At 47.3% G+C, this 19080-nt stretch overlaps 1 protein-coding gene across 2 annotated transcripts; it reads left to right on the forward strand.

Annotated features, from left to right (window-relative positions):
• Positions 1-5344: 5344 nt before the first annotated feature.
• On the forward strand, positions 5345-18149 carry BTNL9 (butyrophilin like 9). 2 transcript variants are annotated; one of them, XM_068536623.1, is made up of 10 exons: positions 5345-5453; positions 7178-7525; positions 9153-9434; positions 11944-12072; positions 12255-12287; positions 12574-12594; positions 14136-14156; positions 14390-14416; positions 16591-16617; positions 17524-18149. In XM_068536623.1, exons 1-10 carry the CDS (start codon positions 5345-5347, stop codon positions 18147-18149), a joined length of 1623 nt encoding a protein of 540 aa, XP_068392724.1. The 2 variants fall into 2 exon arrangements, with proteins under 2 accessions (XP_068392724.1, XP_068392725.1); XM_068536624.1 differs by lacking the exons at positions 16591-16617; positions 17524-18149 and adding an exon at positions 14965-14978 and having other exon boundaries at positions 5444-5453.
• The last annotated feature ends 931 nt before the right edge of the window (positions 18150-19080 follow it).

Consider the following 19080-nt stretch of genomic DNA (forward strand, 5'->3'; position numbering starts at 1 on the left):
GGACCTATTGAAATAAAAACCAAAGCAAGCCAGCAAGCATTCATTGACAGCTTGTGAAGGGCAAAGCATTGCAGCAGGTGCTAGAAGGGGAGCGGGTGCAAGAGTGCAAAAGCCCTATGCCTGGGGGCTCATAGCTTAGGATACGGAGAATGGGTGAAGGGCAAAGCACACACAGCCCAAGCTTACAAATTAGCAAAAGCAGAATATAATAATCTTTAAAGAGAAACTCAAGAGCTGAAGACTGGAAATCAAGGGAACATAAATGTTGTTTAGGAGTTGGGGATGCAGGAGGAGAAAACTGGAATGGGGTTGGAGTGAGGCCAGGGAAAAAATGAGAAAGAAAGAAGAAGGAAGAGGAAAGACAGGCTTGGGTGGAAGGTAGCCGCATTTCAGCAGCATTTCTTTGCCATCGGTGTGCACGACCCTTATTCCTCCTTGTGTCTTCAGAGGCTCCCTGGAGAGCAGGGAGCAGGTACCCCACCAGCAAAGCTTAGCTCCAGCCTGAGACCCCCTTTCTGGCTGTCCTTCCCCTCACTGGGTCCTCTCTCTTCCCCAAATATGCAACGTGGCCAGTCTCAACTTTCCCCCGCAAAACCTCCCCATTCTTTTTCTTTTCAGAAAGAGAATCTGAAATCCATTTACACTGTGATGCGAATAGCTGAAATCAGAAAGTGTTTCCCTTCAGAGGGGTAAGGATCAGAGATTTTCAACTGCAAAGGGAGGTTGGAAAAGGCAAACTTCAGGCAGCGAGTGGGGAGTAGGGTGCCCTTTAGATCAGGAAGGGGCATTCAGCCCTTCTGAAGTCCCTTCAAGAATTTGCCAGACTGTCTCCCTCCTATTAAAGTCTTTAAAGTCAGGTCCTTGAGTGTTGGAAGGAAAGGTACCACAAAGCATTACCTCCTGCTAGAGAAGATGCTGTTGATAAGGTCTAAGGGAAACTCCAGTTTTAAGTTGTTTTATCAGAAGTGGATTTTTAAATTTTTATGCATTTGTTGGTTGGTTAGTCTTGTGGCTGACATATGGGGGCTCAAGCCACTCTTTTTTTTTTTTTAATGAGATTCTTAAAAAATTTATTTATTTATTTATTTATGGCTGTGTTGGGTCTTCGTTTCTGTGCGAGGGCTTTCTCTAGTTGCGGCAAGCGGGGGCCACTCTTCATCGCGGTGCGCGGGCCTCTTCACTATCGCGGCCTCTCCTGTTGCGGAGCACAGGCTCCAGACGCGCAGGCTCAGCAGTTGTGGCTCACGGGCCCAGTTGCTCCGCGGCATGTGGGATCTTCCCAGACCAGGGTTCGAACCCGCGTCCCCTGCGTTGGCAGGCAGACTCTCAACCACTGCACCACCAGGGAAGCCCAAGCCACTTCTTCAGTGCATGTGAGATGCTTTCAGGGTGAGCACTGCAGTCTGTGACCAGGCGATTCCTAACAGAGGTCACAGTTTAGGGAACAGGAAAACTGAGAGTGCACCCAACTTTGACACATGACAGCTGTTGTGGAATCTGTATCAAGAGAAGGGCAGAGCTTGGGAGGAACCCCTACTCCACCACCTTCTAGCCGTGTGTGCAGGGCAAGTCGCTTGGCCTCCCTGCCCCTCGGTTTCCTTGCCTGTAATTTGGTCCTATAATAATAGTGATAATACTTCTGATATACGTAAGTACTTGGTAGATAGTAAGCGCTCAATTTATATTAGTTTTTATTACTGTGGGCACATGCATGTGTACATGTGTGTTTATGACCTCTTCCCCCTGCAGCCTCAGTGACTGAAATCCCATGAATGTATCACAACAGAGAACTGCAGCCCTGATAGTAATTCCTGTGTCTGGAACACACTGACTGACAGGTGGCAGCCTCCCCCTGCCTGGGAATATTGGAGCATGTGCTCCTGCTGGGAGGTGCCCCTGCCCCCTGCTGCGGGCCTGTCTAATGCCCCATTGCTGCCTTGGGAAGGACTCAAGTTACCACCTAGCACAAGTCTTGACCAATTCCTCAGAGTCTGGCTGATCCAAATGGATCCAGAAACACTCTCTGAGCCCCTCTTGTTTTGGAAGGCATTAGCTGGTGCTGATAAACCCTCATGGCTTCACCCCATGGGGCTCTATGTCCTTTGCTGCCAGTTTCTAGGCCTGTCACAGACACATTCCTGCCATCAGCCAAAAGGGCAAGAGGCTGGACTGTCCAGCCTGAGCCTGGCCCCTGGCCCAAGGGCTCTGTTCTGCTGGTTACTGTGTGAATAATGATTCCAATAGCTGCTGGCTATCAGCCGGGCACACTTCAGAGGGAACTCCTATCTCCTCCCTGAGGGCTCCCTTCTGAAACGTGAACGGAGCCACCCCAACTTGCCCCTCTGTCTTCCCACCTGCGTGTGGAAGGGCAGGGCCCGCAGACCCTGGCCCACTCGACTCATAGGCCATTGCCCCTCCCTCCTGCTGTAGTCCTGTCAGCCAATGTCCTTCCAGCACAGAGGTCAGTCAGGGAGCCTCCCTTCCATTAACTCACCTGCACACCTCCTGAGACTAGTCTTCTGCTGCATGACCAGCGGCTTTTTTTTTTTTTTTTTAATTTGTACCTCTTAATCCCAGGGCTCCGTTTTTGTTTTGTTTTTTTAAATTAATTAATTAATTAATTAATTTTTGCCTGTGTTGGGTCTTCGTTTCTGTGCGAGGGCTTTCTCTAATTGCAGCAAGCGGGGGCCACTCTTCATCGCGGTGTGCAGGCCTCTCACTATCGCGACCTCTCTTGTTGCGGAGCACAGGCTCCAGACGCGCAGGCTCAGCAGTTGTGGCTCACGGGCCTTAGTTGCTCCGCGGCATGTGGGATCTTCCCAGACCAGGGCTCGAACCCACATCCCCTGCATTGGCAGGCAGATTCTCAACCACTGCGCCACCAGGGAAGCCCCCGACCAGCAGCTTTTTAAGTCCTTCATCTACTGTAAGCTTTCATTTTTTATTGTTAACAATTTTAGTCTAAGAATTTTGTCAATTTAGGTAAATTAAATAAATCAATTGAAAAACAGATGAAAGGAAAAAAAGAAAAAAAAATATATGACCACCTGAATAGTTGCAGAAAAATAATTTACTAAAAGCTAATACTTTTTTCTCTCAGCTTTATGAAGTATGATTGACAAATAAAAATTGTATATATTTAAAGCATACAATGTGATATTTTGATATGTGCTTTCATTGTGAAATGATTATCACAATAGTTGCAGAAAAACAATTTACTAAAAGCTAATACTTTTTTCTCTCAGCTTTATGAAGTATGATTGACAAATAGAAATTGTATAGAGTTAAAGTATACAATCTGATATTTTGATATGTGCATTCATTGTGAAATGATTATCACAATCAAGCTAATTAACATATCCATCGTCTCACATAGCTACCTTTTTTTGTGTGGTGAGAACACTAAAAATTTATTCTTAGAAAAATTTAAGTATACAATACAGTATTATTAATTATGATCGCCATGCTGTACATTAGAGCTTTAGAACTTATTCATCTTATAACTGAAAGTTTGTACCATTTGACCAGTATTTACTCCATTCCCCCCTCCCCTTCCCAGCCCTTGGTAACCATCATTCTACTCTTTTTGAGTTCAACTTTTTTTTTTTTTTTTACTGTAAGCTTTTATATATAGAATGGATAAACAAGGTCCTACTGTAGAGCACAGAGACCTATATTCAATGTCCCATGACAAACCATAATGGAAACAAATATTTTAAAAATATATATGTGTATAACTGAATCACTTTGCTGTACAGCAGTAATTAACACAACATTGTAAATCAACTATACTTCAATAAAAAAATAAAGTCCATCATCTACATCCCACTAGTGCTATTGCTGAGGGTGTGGCTGGGACTCTGCAGCCACAGGACCCCAGGAACACGTGCCACCTCGCAAGTCTGTGGGAAAAGGAAAACCAAACAGTGGAGTGGGGTGGCAGACAGAGGGAGAAGGGAGACTGGGGGAGCTGGAGAGTAGAAACTGCATGGGGCTTTCTGCTCTGGGGGTGCTATGATGGCATGAAAGGAGAGGGAGGCAGCCTCTGGAAGAAGATGGAGAGCAGAGAGCAGATGTTTGGAAGATGGAGGCAGAGAGAGGAGCTGACTTTTTTTTTTTAATATTTATTTATTTGTTTGGCTGTGCCAGATCTTAGTCACTGCATGCGGGATCTTTGTCGCCACATGCGAGATCTTCGTTAGGGCATGCGGAATCTTTTTAATTGTGGCATGTGGGATCTTTTCGTTGTGGCATGAGAGAGCTTAGTGCAGCATGCAGGCGGGATCTAGTTACCTGACCAGGGATCAAACCGGGGGCCCCCTGCATTGGAAGCGTGGAGTCTTAACCACTGGACCACCAGGGAAGTCCCTGACTTTTCTTTAGAGAGCACCTATCCCACCCATAGGAGGCTTAAGCTTAACAACCCTCTGAGCTGGACTGGTTTCTTCCATTGTTTAAGCAAAGAAATTAAGGTTCAGCAAGTTACATAATCTGTCTAAAGTCTCACAACTAAATAGAGGAGAAATGTGGAGAGGCTTATATATCTCCCAAGATGTACAGCTGCCCAGGCTCACTGGTTCTCACACTGTGAGGCATTACTTCAGGTCCCAAAGGGGCCTCAGGAGTGAAGAGGGAACAGCCCTTGCCTGGGGCTGGGTCTCCAGTGCCACAGATGTGGCATGGGGAGGGATAGATGGGACGGCACCATCACTATGGTCTCAAAGATGCTATTGACTCAGTGACAGTCACCAGCTGACCTCCTGGGAGCTTCATCTGAAGTCTCAGGGATGGAAGAAGGTGTCCTAGATGTGGCTGGAGTTAAAAGGCAGCCCAGGCATGCATCCTACTTCGGAAAGATTAGAACTCTGTGTTTGTTCCTCTGTTTTGTGGACCTGATGTTCCAGGTCAAAGGGAACTGGGAGCAACGTTGGGCAGAGAGAAGGAAAATGCATCTGGGAATCCTTATAGGTTTCCCTTTGTTTGGGCAAAGTCACTAAATCCTAGCTCAGCCCCAACACAATGCATGGCTCTGTTCCTGGCTCTAAACAATGAGAAGCTCAGAAGCTGCTTCCTCTGGGACCCTTTGGCCTTGTCCTCTCTCAGCTCTGTGAGTCCAAGCAAGGCCAACAATGCCATAAGCAGTGTCGCCTGTTAAAATTAGAAGCAGCTCTCACATCTGGCTATGATTGAAAAGAAGCCAGGCACTGGAGCTTGCAAGAACCAGACAAAAAATAATTGAGGCAGTGACAGACGTCAGGCCTGATGCATGGAGCTCCAGCTCTCCTGCGTCACTCCAGTACCTCTTTGTCCCTCTCCAGGTGGCCCCCACTGCTGAGGAAAAGTGATGGATTTCCCAGTCTCCCTGGACTCCTACCAGCGAGTACGTCTTCCCAGCAGTCTCTTCTTCCTCACTCACCTCCTCCTCCTCCTTCAGCCCGGGGAGATGCACTCAGGTAACATGTCTAATCTGCAGCCCAGACAGCCAGGACGTGAGCACCTCAGCTTCTGCCCACCCCTCCTGCATGTGATCCCAGGGCTGAGATCTTGTAGCCTGGTACCTGGCTGTGCCAGGGGCTAAAATATAAGATTTCCATCCCAGTTGTTAAAGAGCTACTGCCCCCAAACACCATCCAGCCCCACAGTGCTCCCCCACCATCCCTGCAGCCACCCACAACTCCACAGCTCACAAGCATGGCAGAAGGCACAGCAGCAGGGTGCCAGGAAATTCTTATTGGTCTGTGCTTAGGCTGAACCAGTTGGAAAATATTTTTAACTCCTCTCCTGCATATAAGCCATAGCTTTTGAACGGCAGGAAGGACCCTAACCTTACCATCTCTCATGAAAGAAGCAACTAACAGAGAGTGTAAACTAGTTAGGCAAATACAATTCCCTAATTCCCTGAGCTGGAAACCAGGGATACCAAGGTAACTAGGCACAGCCCAGATCCTCAGTTATTCAAGGGAGGGGGACAGACATGACATACACGGCTGTCCAGCTGTGGGACCAGAGCTGCAAGAGAAATGTACCCAAGGATTTGGGAGCACAATCAAGAGACCAGTTTGTTTTTTCCAGAAAGCCATGAAGGGCCATAGAAAAGAGGTATTATTTGAGTAGAGCCTTGCAGGATGCACATTCTCCAGGAAGATGACAGATGGAGAGTAAACTGAGGTAGGGTGTGCCCAGGAAGAGGGCCAGGCATCAGGCATGGGGGCAGGGACAGCTGGAGAGAACCTGGAGAGGAAAACTGGTAGGGATGGTGTCAGGGCTACACCCAGTGGGCAACAAGGGGTCTCAAATGTAGTGAAGAAAGGTGCCCCCATGCTATATGCGCAAAGTGAAGGATGGGAGAGATTCATAAAGGAAGAATTTAGGGTGGGATTAAGCTGAGCGTTGAAAGAAGGAAAGGAGGTGTACAGAAGCCAGAAACAAGAATGAAGTCATGCTGGGTAGAAAGGCACTGCAGCAGGAATAGCAACTCTCATGGAAATTGCAGAAAACAGGGAGTAGAGGAGCCATACCGAGACATCACTGCAGAGAACGATCAAATGAAAGATCCAGATAAATTAAAATCTTGAAAGCAGGATTTGGCCTTAGATAGGAAAACCCATGAAACAAGGAGCTCCCCTAGATTATTTTAATACCCTTTGTTATTACAGAAGCTGTCCATGTGCATTATAAAATGTTAGAAAATCAGACAAGGCAAAAATAAGAAAGCATCTATTCCCACCAGGCAGAAATTATCACTATCAATAATTTGGTCTATTTCCCTTCAGATCTTTTATTCTGCACATTTATGCAAATATGTCAAATTTTTAATCAAATAAGAGGATAGTGTACATATGGTTTTGAAACTTGCTTTATTTATTTATTTTTTTTGCCAAAGATTCCATTTAATTTAATGCCCTGGCCATATTTACATAACTGTCCCCCAAATAATATTTGCAGTTGGTTGGTTCAAACCAGCTACCAGTCCGGCACCACACATTTGTATCTGGTTGTAATGTTCCTTGTGTATTTTTTAATGAGGCACACTCAGCTTTTTCATGACAATTACTTGTTCATGCAACCGGACCGGGCATCCTGTAGAGTGTCTCACCTTTGTCATTTGAATGGTTTACTGCAAAAAAACATATTTGAGGAGCGCTGATTTGGGCCACTGTCCGGGTTCTCGTCCTAGAGGAGGTCAGGGTGGTAGGCCATGGGGAGCCCATTCTGGCACACGTCGGGGATGAGGTGGAATTCTCGTGCCACCTGTCGCCGTACCGGAACGCTGAGCACATGGAGATCCGCTGGTTCCGGAGCCAGGCCTCGGACGTGGTGCACCTGTACCGGGAGCGGCAGGAGTTCTATGGCCAGCAGATGGCGCAGTTCCAGAACAGGACCGAACTCATCACGGACGAGATCGCTGATGGCAGCGTGACCCTGAGGCTCCACCCCGTGGTCCCCGCTGACGAGGGTCCGTACGGGTGCCGCTTCGTCTCCAGCGACTTCACTGGGGAAGCGGTCTGGGAGCTGGAGGTGGCAGGTGCGTGACCTGGTCAAGCCCCAACAGAGAGGAGAAAATGGTCCATTTGGAAACAGGTCAAGAGTAGATAGAAAAGAACAGAGAAAGGGAAAATATCTCTAATTAAAAAAAAAGTATTAAAAAGAAAGATTCATTAGAAAGTGAACAAAAAAATGCACACAAAAAAGATACACAAATGGCCCTGAAACATAAGAAAAGATGATTACTTTTACTCATAGTGAGAAAAAGGCAAATTAAAGCTACAGAGATACAATTTTTTTACACATCAGATTGGCAAACATTCAATATTTGGATCACACACTCTTGGTGGAGGTGTAGGGAAGCAGGCCCCCTCCTACCTTTTTTTTTTTAAAATTAATTAATTAATTAATTAATTAATTTTTGGCTGCACTGGATCTTCGTTGCTGCACACGGGCTTTCTCTAGCTGCGGGGAGCGGGGGCAACTCTTCGTTGCGGTGCGCGGGCTTCTCATTGCGGTGGCTTCTCTTGTTGCGGAGCACAGGCTCTAGGCGCGCAGGCTTCAGTAGTTGGGGCATGCAAGCTCTGGAGCACAGGCTCAGTAGTTGTGGCACATGGGCTTAGTCGCTCCGCAGCATGTGGGATCTTCCTGGACCAGGGCTCGAACCCGTGTTCCCTGCATTGGCAGGCACATTCTTAACCACTGTGCCACCAGGGAAGTCCCTGCCTACCTTCTTGGTGGAGTTCAAAGTCCTGCAGCTCCAGGTCAGGGGGATTAGGCAATGGCTAACAGGACTGCCTGTGCATCTACCCTTTGAACAGCAATTCTACCTCTAGGAGTTAACCCTGAAGATACACCTCCCACAGCTCCAATATGAAAAAAGGCATATGTATAAGTTTACACTGTACAACAGTGGAAACTCCCTAAATGTCCAAGCATAGATGCTGAGCGTGGTCTATCACACTATGCAGCTAAAAAATGAGAAAGAGCTCTAAGCTGATGTGGAGTGATTTATATGATGTCTTTAAGAGAAAAAAGGAAGATGCAAAAGAGGTTCTATAGCATGTTAACTTTTGTGCAAGAAAGGAGGAGAAACATGGCACAAAAGAAACAAGAAGGATAAACTAGAAGCTAATGAAATTGGTTACTTAAGGGAGGAGAGGGTGCAATGGGATGGAAAGGATGGAGAAATGCCTGGGGCTTTTTTGATCTACTGTCTTTTACAGTATTGATGTTTAAACCATCTTAATGTTTTGCATATTCAAAATATAAAGCTAGCTTACTTGGATAGAGAGGTAAAGAAGTATATATAACAAAGCCACTTGAGTGTCGGTGGGATTCAAGAGAGAGCAAAGACAGTCTGTTGAAATTTGTGTGGGATTACTCTTCATTCTAGGGGGACTGTCCCTTGCATTATATGACTAAATATCAGTAGCCCTTCCCTATTTTAAAATGCCCTTCAGAGGTAGTGCTGTCCCCACATGCCACCGGTGATTTAGCGTGTCATTTATAGTCCATTGGTGGAGGGCTGCAAGCCCACAAGTGTGTTAAGAGCAGTCACAGTCACGATGCCTTATGGTGACTGCAAATGGTGAATGGTGGCATGAACTTCGCATACCACTTCTGGGAAGGAGCCTGATCTTTCCCACTCTTCCTGCCTCTCTCAGGGCTGGGCTCGGACCCTCAAATCTCCCTTGAGGGCTTCAAGCAGGAAGGCATTCAGCTAAGGTGCAGCTCCAGTGGCTGGTACCCCAAGCCACAGTCTCAGTGGAGAGACCATCAGGGACGATGCCTGCCTCCAGAGACTGAAGTCATCGTCAAGGATGCCCAAGGCCTGTTCAGTCTGGAAACCTCTGTGGTCGTCCAAGGGGGGGCCCACAGCAACGTGTCCTGCTCCATCCAGAACCCCCTCCTGGGCCAGAAGAAAGAGTTCGTGGTCCAGATAGCAGGTCAGTGGGTGCCAGCTCACCCTCATCTTCCTAGTCTTCAAGTTCTCCATGTCCATCATCCCTAAGACCATCTATTAGGACACAATGGCACTGGAGCCTGGCTGTGTATGGGGTGGGCTAAACTTGACACCTTGAAAGTCAGCCATAATATCAGGAACCTACTGAGTGTACAACTGACAACCCGAACAGTAATCGAGGGAGGACCCAGAAAGCCAATATTATGAGCCAAAAACCAGGCACTAAAATCCAGAAACTCTAGTTATTGGAGGGCATCATGAGAGCCCGTGTGGTCCTAATTTTATCCCTCAAACAATATTTATTGATCACCCACAATGTTCCCCAAACCCTTGGCCTCAGGTCCACATTCCAGTGGGGGAAACCGATACACAAAAGAGTAAATTACAGCACATGTTAGAAGGTGTTATCTGAGACAGAGAAACATGAAGCAGGGAAGCATGCTAAGGCGGGGTGGAGTGTATATATGGATTTAAAAGTGGTGGATCAGGGAAGAAGACCGTTAGGCACTGAGCTCAAAGGAAGACGATTATCTAGGATCAAAGTTTTATTGTGAGGCACCCACTTGAAGGATTTAACGTTCATGGCTCTGATTGTTTTAAGTCTTGAGGATAAACCCAACCTATGGGCCATGTTTCACATCGGTCCAAATCAATAGTTATATTACCATAACAGAAAGAAATCTCACCCTTATAAGCGATAACTTGTCCTCAGGTAAGAGGACTTGATAAGCACCATGTGTCACACATAGTTCACCCGAAATTTACCTGGTAATTGGGTAATGAGTAACATCTGTGTTAGCTAATTGTCTTTATCCAAAGGAGAAACAAGATATCACTTATCTCTATGACAAGCATGTAATTACAACTCGGAGCCAGGTGCCTAAGTGAAACTCCCAGCAGACCTGGAGATAGGGGTACTCTCTCCTTGATGTTTCCATTTCAAAGAGATGGCGCTGAGCTCCTTAAGAAAAACATTCCTGGGTTTTAAAATTGCCAAGGGGCTTATTTAACTTTCAAAAAGATTTGTATACATCTTGAGGGGATAGAGAAAGAATTTACAAATTTTCTAAAGGAAATACTCTAAGAGAAGGGAAAGGGGAATCTCCCTCCGTTTTTGCACCAGGGGAAATCCAGTTTTTAAATTTGTGTTTAACCTTGACAAAGGGTGTGGGTCACATGGATATCTGCAAGGAGGCCATTCAGGTAGAGGCCATTCAAGTGCAAAGGTCCTGAGATGGAAATGTGTGTAGCTATCTGAGGAGCTGGAAAGATGCAGGAGAGGCTGGAGATTGCAGGTCAGGGAGGCAAAGGACCCTGAGCTCTTTAACCCCTAAGTCAGTGCTACAAAAACACCTGTGGTGAAGGACCAATCCTTTGTAGCTCAATACTTTTAACCAAGACAATAAAAATGCACTGCTAGAAAAATAAAATTGAAAACCGAAAGAACACATTATGCTGAATGAAATAAGCTAGACACAAAAGGACAAATATTGTATGATTCTCTTTATATGACGTACCCAGAATAGTCAATTCATAGAGAGGGAAAGTAGAATAGATGTTACCAGGGGCTGGGGGCGTGGGGGGAATGGGGAATTAGTGTTTAATGGGTATAGAGTCTCAGTTTGGGAAGATGAAAAAAGTTCTGGTGGTGATGGTTGCACAACAATGTTAATATACTTAATGCTGCTGATCTATAAGCTTAAAATGGTTAAGATAGTAAATTTTAGGTTATGTATATTTTACTACAATAAAAAAATAAAAAAATTTAAAGACCACTGAGATAAAAGCACCAATTTCTTATGGTCTTCAACAGACACAAAATTATTCTGTTAAACTGCCGCAAGAGTTTCTCAAGGGTTGCTCTCTATTTTGCATTCATTTCTTTACTGTCCAGCCACTGTCCTTGTGAACCCTGCCCCACATTCTCCCTGTGGGCAGATCCTCCCTAGGAAGCCTGGAGAGGGAAGAGAACCGTCAGTCAGCCCCACAAAGCTTTGCTAACAGTTCTTCCAAAGGTGTGATGAGAAGTAGAAGCCAGGTGTTTGCAAGAAGCGGGAGATGACGTGTGGATTCGTCAGAGTGGTAGAGAGCAGTTATTCACTGGGTTTCAGGTATCAACACCTTGGATTGTCATGCCCTTAGATGTAAAGCAAGAGCAGGAAGAAGTAGAGGGAGGTCAGGGCTGTGGTCACAGAAGTTCTAAGCTGGAGGACTGGGCAGAGCCCATCAGCGCCTTCCTTTCACATCCTTCAGTTTGCAGTGTTTTCCTCTGCGCTGAGCAAGTTCAAGTTCACCGCTGGTCCTCTGATGTTACCTCTCTAGAGCACTGCAGACTGGTTCTCAGGCCCGTTTTACAGAGGGCTATGCTGGGGCCCAGGAAGCATCAACCACTCACTGGGAAGGTTTTCCGGCACGCAGTGTCTAGACTAGTCTTCTCACTTAATGTTTAGCGAAGACCAAATCGAGACAACTCCATGTGGGGTGTTTTCCAGACGTATTTTTACCCGGAACCTCTCCCTGGAAGAGAGCTTTCCTCGGGACTCTGGTGGGAACGCTTCTCCTCCTGGCTCTCCTCCCGACGCTGGCGCTGTACTTCTTTCGGAAGCAACGGAGGTCCCAAGGTACCAGGCAGGCTGGGGGCTGCCCTCCTGGAGTTCGCTTTGCCCAAGTGCACAGTGGTGGAGGCGGCCATAGCGGGGCACTGCTGAGGGGCCATCCTGCGGAGGCAGGGCTGGCATGGGTCATGGAAACAGGCAGGGGAGCGTGCACACTCACGTCTGCTCCTCTTTTTTCTTGCTTTCAGAAAAGCTGAAGAAGCAGGCGGAGAAGGACAAAGGTAAGCAGAGGGCAAGACGCGCTCTTCGTGCACATCCCTGACTAGCAGATGTGGGGACGCTGGGTGAAGAAGACGAGTAGGTCACAGCGGGGGGGGGGGGGGGGGCGGTTGGGAGAGGGCAGAGACGGGGGGGGGGGCGGCAGAGGTTTCCTTCCACTTCTCCTCCCTCGAGTCCAGCTCACACTGGTTCTCCAGAGCACATGGGGTTCCAAGTCTGTACACTTTGGAGATGCAAGGCCTCAGTGATCCATGGAGATTTTCCTCTTTTCTTCGTTTCTTTCTCCAGGGAAACTCACAGAAGAACTCGGTAAGTTCTGGGTGCCATGCCCACAGTGCTGGCTGTGGGCTCGGGGGTTAACCCCGGCGCACGGTGGAAGCAGGGGTTCCGTGATTTTAGGCCCCCTTTGGAGAGCAATGGATGGCAGCGCTCTAATTCGAAATCCATCCCTCTGCGCCTCCTGCCTTCCCCCTCCGAAACCGATTTGTGCACACCTGCCGAGGAAGCCTGACCCAAGACCCTCTGGAAAGACTCTGCCAGGCCCTCTCCTGCAAATTGTACAATTCAGTTACAATTCCACTGTAAAAGGTCTACTCCCTCTAGTTCATCTTCCTAGGATAACCTCTTTTTAATGCAAATGTCACTGGGAAGGAAGCCATCTTTAATTTGCACCAAAGTGAAAGCAATTTATCAAATCCACTTTTCTTCCCAGGGGGACTCAGCACCTTGAAACCATGTGGGGGGAGGAGGGAAGAGTGAATCCAAAGGAAGAGGGGAGAGAGGAGAAGGCCACCATGGGTGGGGGAAGACCTTGAGAACCACCTTGTCTGCCCCAGTAAAACACCAGACAAAAGAGTGAAGTTGAAGCTTGTCTTGCAGTCTACCTAGTCATGGAGGGGAAAACAAACAAACAAAAAAGGCAATCAACCAAACAACAAAAACAGCCACAATAAATCATTAACATCATAGGCTGAATTAGTGTATATTGTTGCCTTTCCCAGTCTTACTTTTTTTTTTAATATATTTTTCTTAACCATATTTGCTTATTTATTCATTTTTTATTTTATGGCTGTGTTGGGTCTTCGTTTCTGTGCGAGGGCTTTCTCTAGTTGCGGCAAGCGGGGGCCACTCTTCATCGCGGTGCACGGGCCTCTTCACTATCGCGGCATCTCCTGTTGCGGAGCACAGGCTCCAGACGCGCAGGCTCAGCAGTTGTGGCTCACGGGCCCAGTTGCTCCGCGGCATGTGGGATCTTCCCAGACCAGGGCTTGAACCCGTGTCCCCTGCATTAGCAGGCAGATTCTCAACCACTGCGCCACCAGGGAAGCCCGCCCTCCCCCCCAGTCTTACTTTTAAAAGAGGATAAAGATTAGAGAAATCAGAGGAATGCGTTTCTAGTGGCAAAATATCAGAGTTTTGGTATCTGGCCTGGGGAAATAATTGAGTGTCATGTCCTCCAGGTTCTTTAAATGACGTACCCAGTAAGTGACCCTGAGGCTCATGCAGGGTGTGCTCAGTGCCTGGACTTACACAGGACTTCCTCCCCAGGAAAAGCTTGTATTACAGGGCAAGTGAGCATTAGCCTCTCCAAACCAGACCAGAACCCTTGAAAGAGGCTCCTCAGTATCAAGACCAGTTTTCCCTTCCCAGCCCTGTGCAGATTTCTGCCTTAGAGCAAAGAATAGGATGAGGTGTAAGAATCCTGCAGATGGGTGATGCAGCATCCAGGATGGGATCGGGGTGAGCAGTGGTTTAAGACTGAGAAACCTCTTCCCAGTGGCCTAACTGCCTTGGGAAGGTGGTTCCACTCATCCAAAGGCTGATGTTTTCTCTGTGTGTTCTGCTTACAGGGAAACTTCAAGTGGAGCTGGGTAAGTGATCCCCCCTTAGAACTATTTCTTGTTGTCCCCCTTGTAGCATCTGGTTATCCGTGTATGTTCTTCTTATCTCCCAACCAGGTATGATGGCCAGGCTGGAACTCTGCTGGCTGTGTGGGTGGCAGGAGAGAGGGGAGAGGAGCAGGGGTGGGTGCAAAATTTGACGTGTGAACAAGGAAGCTGCAGGGACCTGGTGTTCTAATTCTGTTTTCCCTTGGCTGCTTCAGACTGGAGAAAGGCTGAAGGCCAGGCTGGTGAGTGAAGCCCGTTTTCCTCCCGCTGTCCACGTCACATCTCGGCTTCCCAGTCACCTGCTCTGACTAACCAACTGTGCTTCATTCTGGTTTATTCCATAGCTACACACATGTATTAATCTCTGTTGCTTGGTATAGGTTATATTTGAGTTTTACTTTTATATTGTCCTGAAGTGTAAGCATACGGTAAATCATTGGTGCCAATCCTGGCTGCACATCAGAATCACCTAGATTCCTGGTGTCCCCCCTCAAAGACCCTCACTCCTGGTGAGAGTTACCTTATATGTAAATATAAGGCAGGTTACCTTATATGTAAATATTTCTCCCTGTACCTTCCTCCATTTCCCCCATAAAACAAAGTCTAATGTGTATCTTTATTTTGTATGTATTCTTGCAAGAGGTGAATTTCTGTTTTGTGCACGTGCACTTCAGTTTCTGTAAAGACATTTACAGTCTCATGCTGTTCCTTGCTTTCCTCACTCATTGCTGTGTTTTAATATCCATCCCTGCTGCCGCATGTAAATCTAGTCTGTATCTGCTTGCTGCAGAGCACTCCATTTGAGCTAGCCACCCTCCTGGAGAAGACATCCAGCCTGCTTCCAACTCTGTGCCACCACAAACAATGCTGAATAAATATCTGAAAACGTGTTGCCTTCTGGCTCTGTGCGGAGATTTCTCTGGGATGTATACCCAAGAGGGGAACTGCTGGCCCATGGGGGATGTGTCACTAAGTGGGATAGAAGGATCTCCTGAAGGTAGCGCCATCATCCTTCACGCAGTGGAGGCTCCATGTGCCCACATCCCGTGTGAGCCAGCTTTCTAAGTTTGCCAGTCAATGGGGATAAGTAATTGTTCTTTTGGTTTGCACTCCTCTGGACACTAAGAGGTTTGAGCATCTCTTTATATGCTAGCTAGCTTTTGGGGCTTCCTCTTCTGAAAATTGCCAGTTCCTGTCCTTTGCCTATTTTCCATACGGCATTGCTATCTTTTTCTTGTTGATTCACAAGACAGGGCTGGTGTCAGTGCTGGGGAATGGAGTCTTTTGGTTTGCAGGCATCCTTCATGCAACATTATTATCATTATAGAATATGATATATACATATAGGATATTAATCCCTCATTGTTATTATACATTGTGAATTCCTTCTTCTCTTCTGTCACCTGCTATTCGCTTTGTCCAATGGTGCCCCTTATTGAAAAGAAATAACCAATTTTGATAAAAGCTAATTCATCACATTTTTACCTTAATGGCTTGTGTTTTTGAAGTTTTGTTGAAGAAGATCTTCCTTACATTTAGGTCACAAAGACAGTCTCTTACATTTTCTTCTGTTCAACGTATATGTGTTATGTGCAGGTTTTAAATCCATCTGAAATTCACCATTTTATGTGGTGTTGTTAGACAAGAATCCAGCAATTTTTCTCCGAATAAAGAGTCAGTTTTCCCAATGCCACCTACTACACCATCCATGGTTTCCCCATTGATTTGGGTATCACCTTTAGTGCATATTCAGTTCCCATGTCTTCATGGGTCTGTCTTTTGGTCACATATTACTTTGGCTTTTAAAGTACCTGAAAGTACAAGTCCTCCTCCATTTCCCCTTCTTTTTTAAAGTTAATGGACCTTTTTAAAATATAAATTTTAGGATAAATTTATGAAGTTTCTAAAAAAATCCAAAAGTAGTTTTACATGGGATTGCTTTGAATTTATAGATAAATTTAGGGAGAACTGACATCTTTATCGAATTGAGTTATTCTATGCAAGAGCTCTATATTTTAAAAGATCTACTGGTTATTCTGATGCAAGCTCAGCTGGGCCTCCTGGAGACTAAGCCAGTCAGAGATTGAGGCTTCATTTCCATCCTTTAAGGTATCCCAGTTGCTTGTATTGGTTCTCTTTGCCCACATACTCTGTCATCCCACTGTTCCCAGCACAACTTCAGCCTGTACACAGCTTTGGTACAAGCCAGCACTGACACCAGCCCCCTACCCAATCCCAAATTCTCGGGAAGATACCATGGTGGACCCAGGCCAGTCTGGATCCAAGCCAGCTATCATGATGGGAATGAGGTTACTTAGTTTGTAGGCGTCCCTTTTGCATCTTGAGCCTCCCTCAAGGTTCTAGGGTTACTGACTCAGATCTCTGAGCCTCTTTTTTCCTCTCTGTTTGGTTTCAGAGTGGAGAGCAGCCCAACAACATGCAGGTAACTGAAGCCAAGGAACTGTGCCTTGTGAGTTAGGTTGGCTGGATCTTAAGTAGAAGGGAGGTATCCAGAACTGAGATTAGAGGAAGGGTCTGTCCAGGAGCCAAGTATGGAGTCCACATACAGACACACAAGCTCACTTATAAAACACATAATATGACACATATGCCTGCACACATACATGCTCGCATGCACTAATGTGATTGCACTCACACATGCACACGTTTGTGTGCACACACGTGCTCCCACACGCACATAGCTTTCTGGATATTACTACATTTGTTTCCATCTGGCAGAAAGGTTGCTACTAGGGCCTCTTTGCAGGAGAGAATACAGAGTTTGTAAGGAACTTCCCACATCATCTGACAGAGGGTTCCTATCCATCAAATGGGTGTGGTTTTTTTGGGGGGATGGGGTGTTGGAGTGCAGGGTACTGGACTAGATGATCTCAGAGGTCCCCTTCAGTTTTAAAATCCTAAAATTGCTGTAAAAGACTCCCAGAGCTCACTAGTGATTTCATGGTCACACAGAGTGGTGAGAGCAGCCGGGACAGAATCAGCCCTAAGCTCCTTCCCGTTGATCAGGTCTTGGGGAAAGTGAGCCCACTTCTATCCCCACAAACCTACCTCATTTGCTCTCTCTGCTCTGCATGGCACCATGGATTTCAAGAACCTGCCGGTTCAGGAAAGAAATGGGATTCCTCTAATCACTTTCAAAAACTAGGAAGTGACTTTCATGCCCCTTCAGTACCAGGGTGGTGGGAAGGGGGTTGCAGGAGAGGGCGTGACTATTCCACTGATTGGTCCATCGGGAGAACTAGAGGGTTTGCCTGTCGGGGGAGGGGACAGGTGTGGGAGTGGGGGCAGAACCGTCCTTCACCTGCACTAAACATATGCCTCTGCGCAGTGGATGTGACCCTGGATCCTGGCTCCGCCCACCCCAGCCTGGAGGTCTCCGAGGATGGCAAGAGCGTGTCCTCCCGCAGGATGGCGCCGGGCTCAGCGGCGGGTGACCCCCAGCGGTTCTCCGGGCAGATGTGCGTTCTAAGCCGGGAGCGCTTCTCCGCGGGCCGCCACTACTGGGAGGTGCACGTGGGCCGCCGCAGCCGCTGGTTCCTAGGCGCGTGCCTGGCAGCGGTGCCGCGCGCAGGGCAGGCGCGCCTGAGCCCGGCGGGTGGCTACTGGGTGATGGGGCTGTGGAACGGCTGCGAGTACTTCGTGCTGGACCCGCACCGCGTCGCGCTCACCATGCGCGTGCCACCCCGGTGCGTGGGCATCTTGCTGGACTGCGAGGCGGGAAAGCTGTCCTTCTTCAACGTATCCAATGGCTCCCACATCTTCACCTTCACGGACACCTTCTCTGGGACACTCTGCGCGTATTTCAGGCCTAGAGCCCATGACGGCAGCGAACACCCAGATCCACTTACCATCTGCCCATTGCCAGTTAGAGAGAAACGCGTCCCCGAAGAGGAGGACAGTGACACCTGGTTACAACCCTATGAGCCCTCGGACCCCGCCCTGGCCATGTGGTGAGGCGCCCTCGTGGCCACAGGACTGGGTCCTGGGCGGCTTCCTGGATACCCAGTCGGCGCTTTGCTCGCCGCTTCCTCTAGACGGAACAAATACACCGACCCCAGTGTATGAACCAAAACGCCAACAAAGGCTTAAAAGGCTCAGTATAGCAGAAATGGGAAAAAGGGAGACCTTTGCCTATGTATCAATAGATGTGTATGTGTACATGTATGAATATGATTTTCTTTGAAAAAAAAAAAGGCAATTCCAAAGCTTATTTGTGCGTGTTGTAGGTTTGAGCTGATGAGTAGAAATATATTCATGTTGCTGCTAGTCAGGGTGTTCACTGTGGAAGACACGAAAGAAACTGGAATGGGGGGAAAAGAGGAGAAACTTCACTGGATAAAATTAGAGGTATCAGTTAACTTGTGTATTTTAATAGTTTTGTATATATTTTCTAGTTCTAGAAAGATCTAGAAAAAATGACACTTCATAAGCAATGAGTTCACCTAGGGCTCAGATCCTAGTTTTCACTGTCAATTCCCACTAAAATGAACTTGGAGAAATGGTGGGTTCCAGGGCTGGAGCAGAGAAAGTACAGGTAAATCTGGAACATCTTTTGCTGTAATGTACAAACATGCTCAGAAACTGACGGGCGGCTTCCCTGGTGGCACAGTGGTTAAGAATCCACCTGCCAATGCAGGGGACACAGTTTCAAGCCCTGGTCCAGGAAGATCCCACATGCCGCGGATCAACTAAGCTCGTGTGCTACAACTACTGAGGCTGTGCTCTAGAGCCCACGAGCCACAACTACTGAGCCTGCATGCCACAACTACTGAAGCCTGTGTGCCTAGAGCCCCTGCTCCGCAACAAGAGAAGCCACCTCAATGAGAAGCCCACGCACTGCAACAAAGAGTACACCCCACTCACCGCAGCTAGAGAAAGCCCACAC

The sequence above is a fragment of the Eschrichtius robustus genome, chromosome 2 (assembly GCF_028021215.1).
Source record: "Eschrichtius robustus isolate mEscRob2 chromosome 2, mEscRob2.pri, whole genome shotgun sequence".
Classification (NCBI taxonomy): Eukaryota; Metazoa; Chordata; class Mammalia; order Artiodactyla; family Eschrichtiidae; genus Eschrichtius; species Eschrichtius robustus.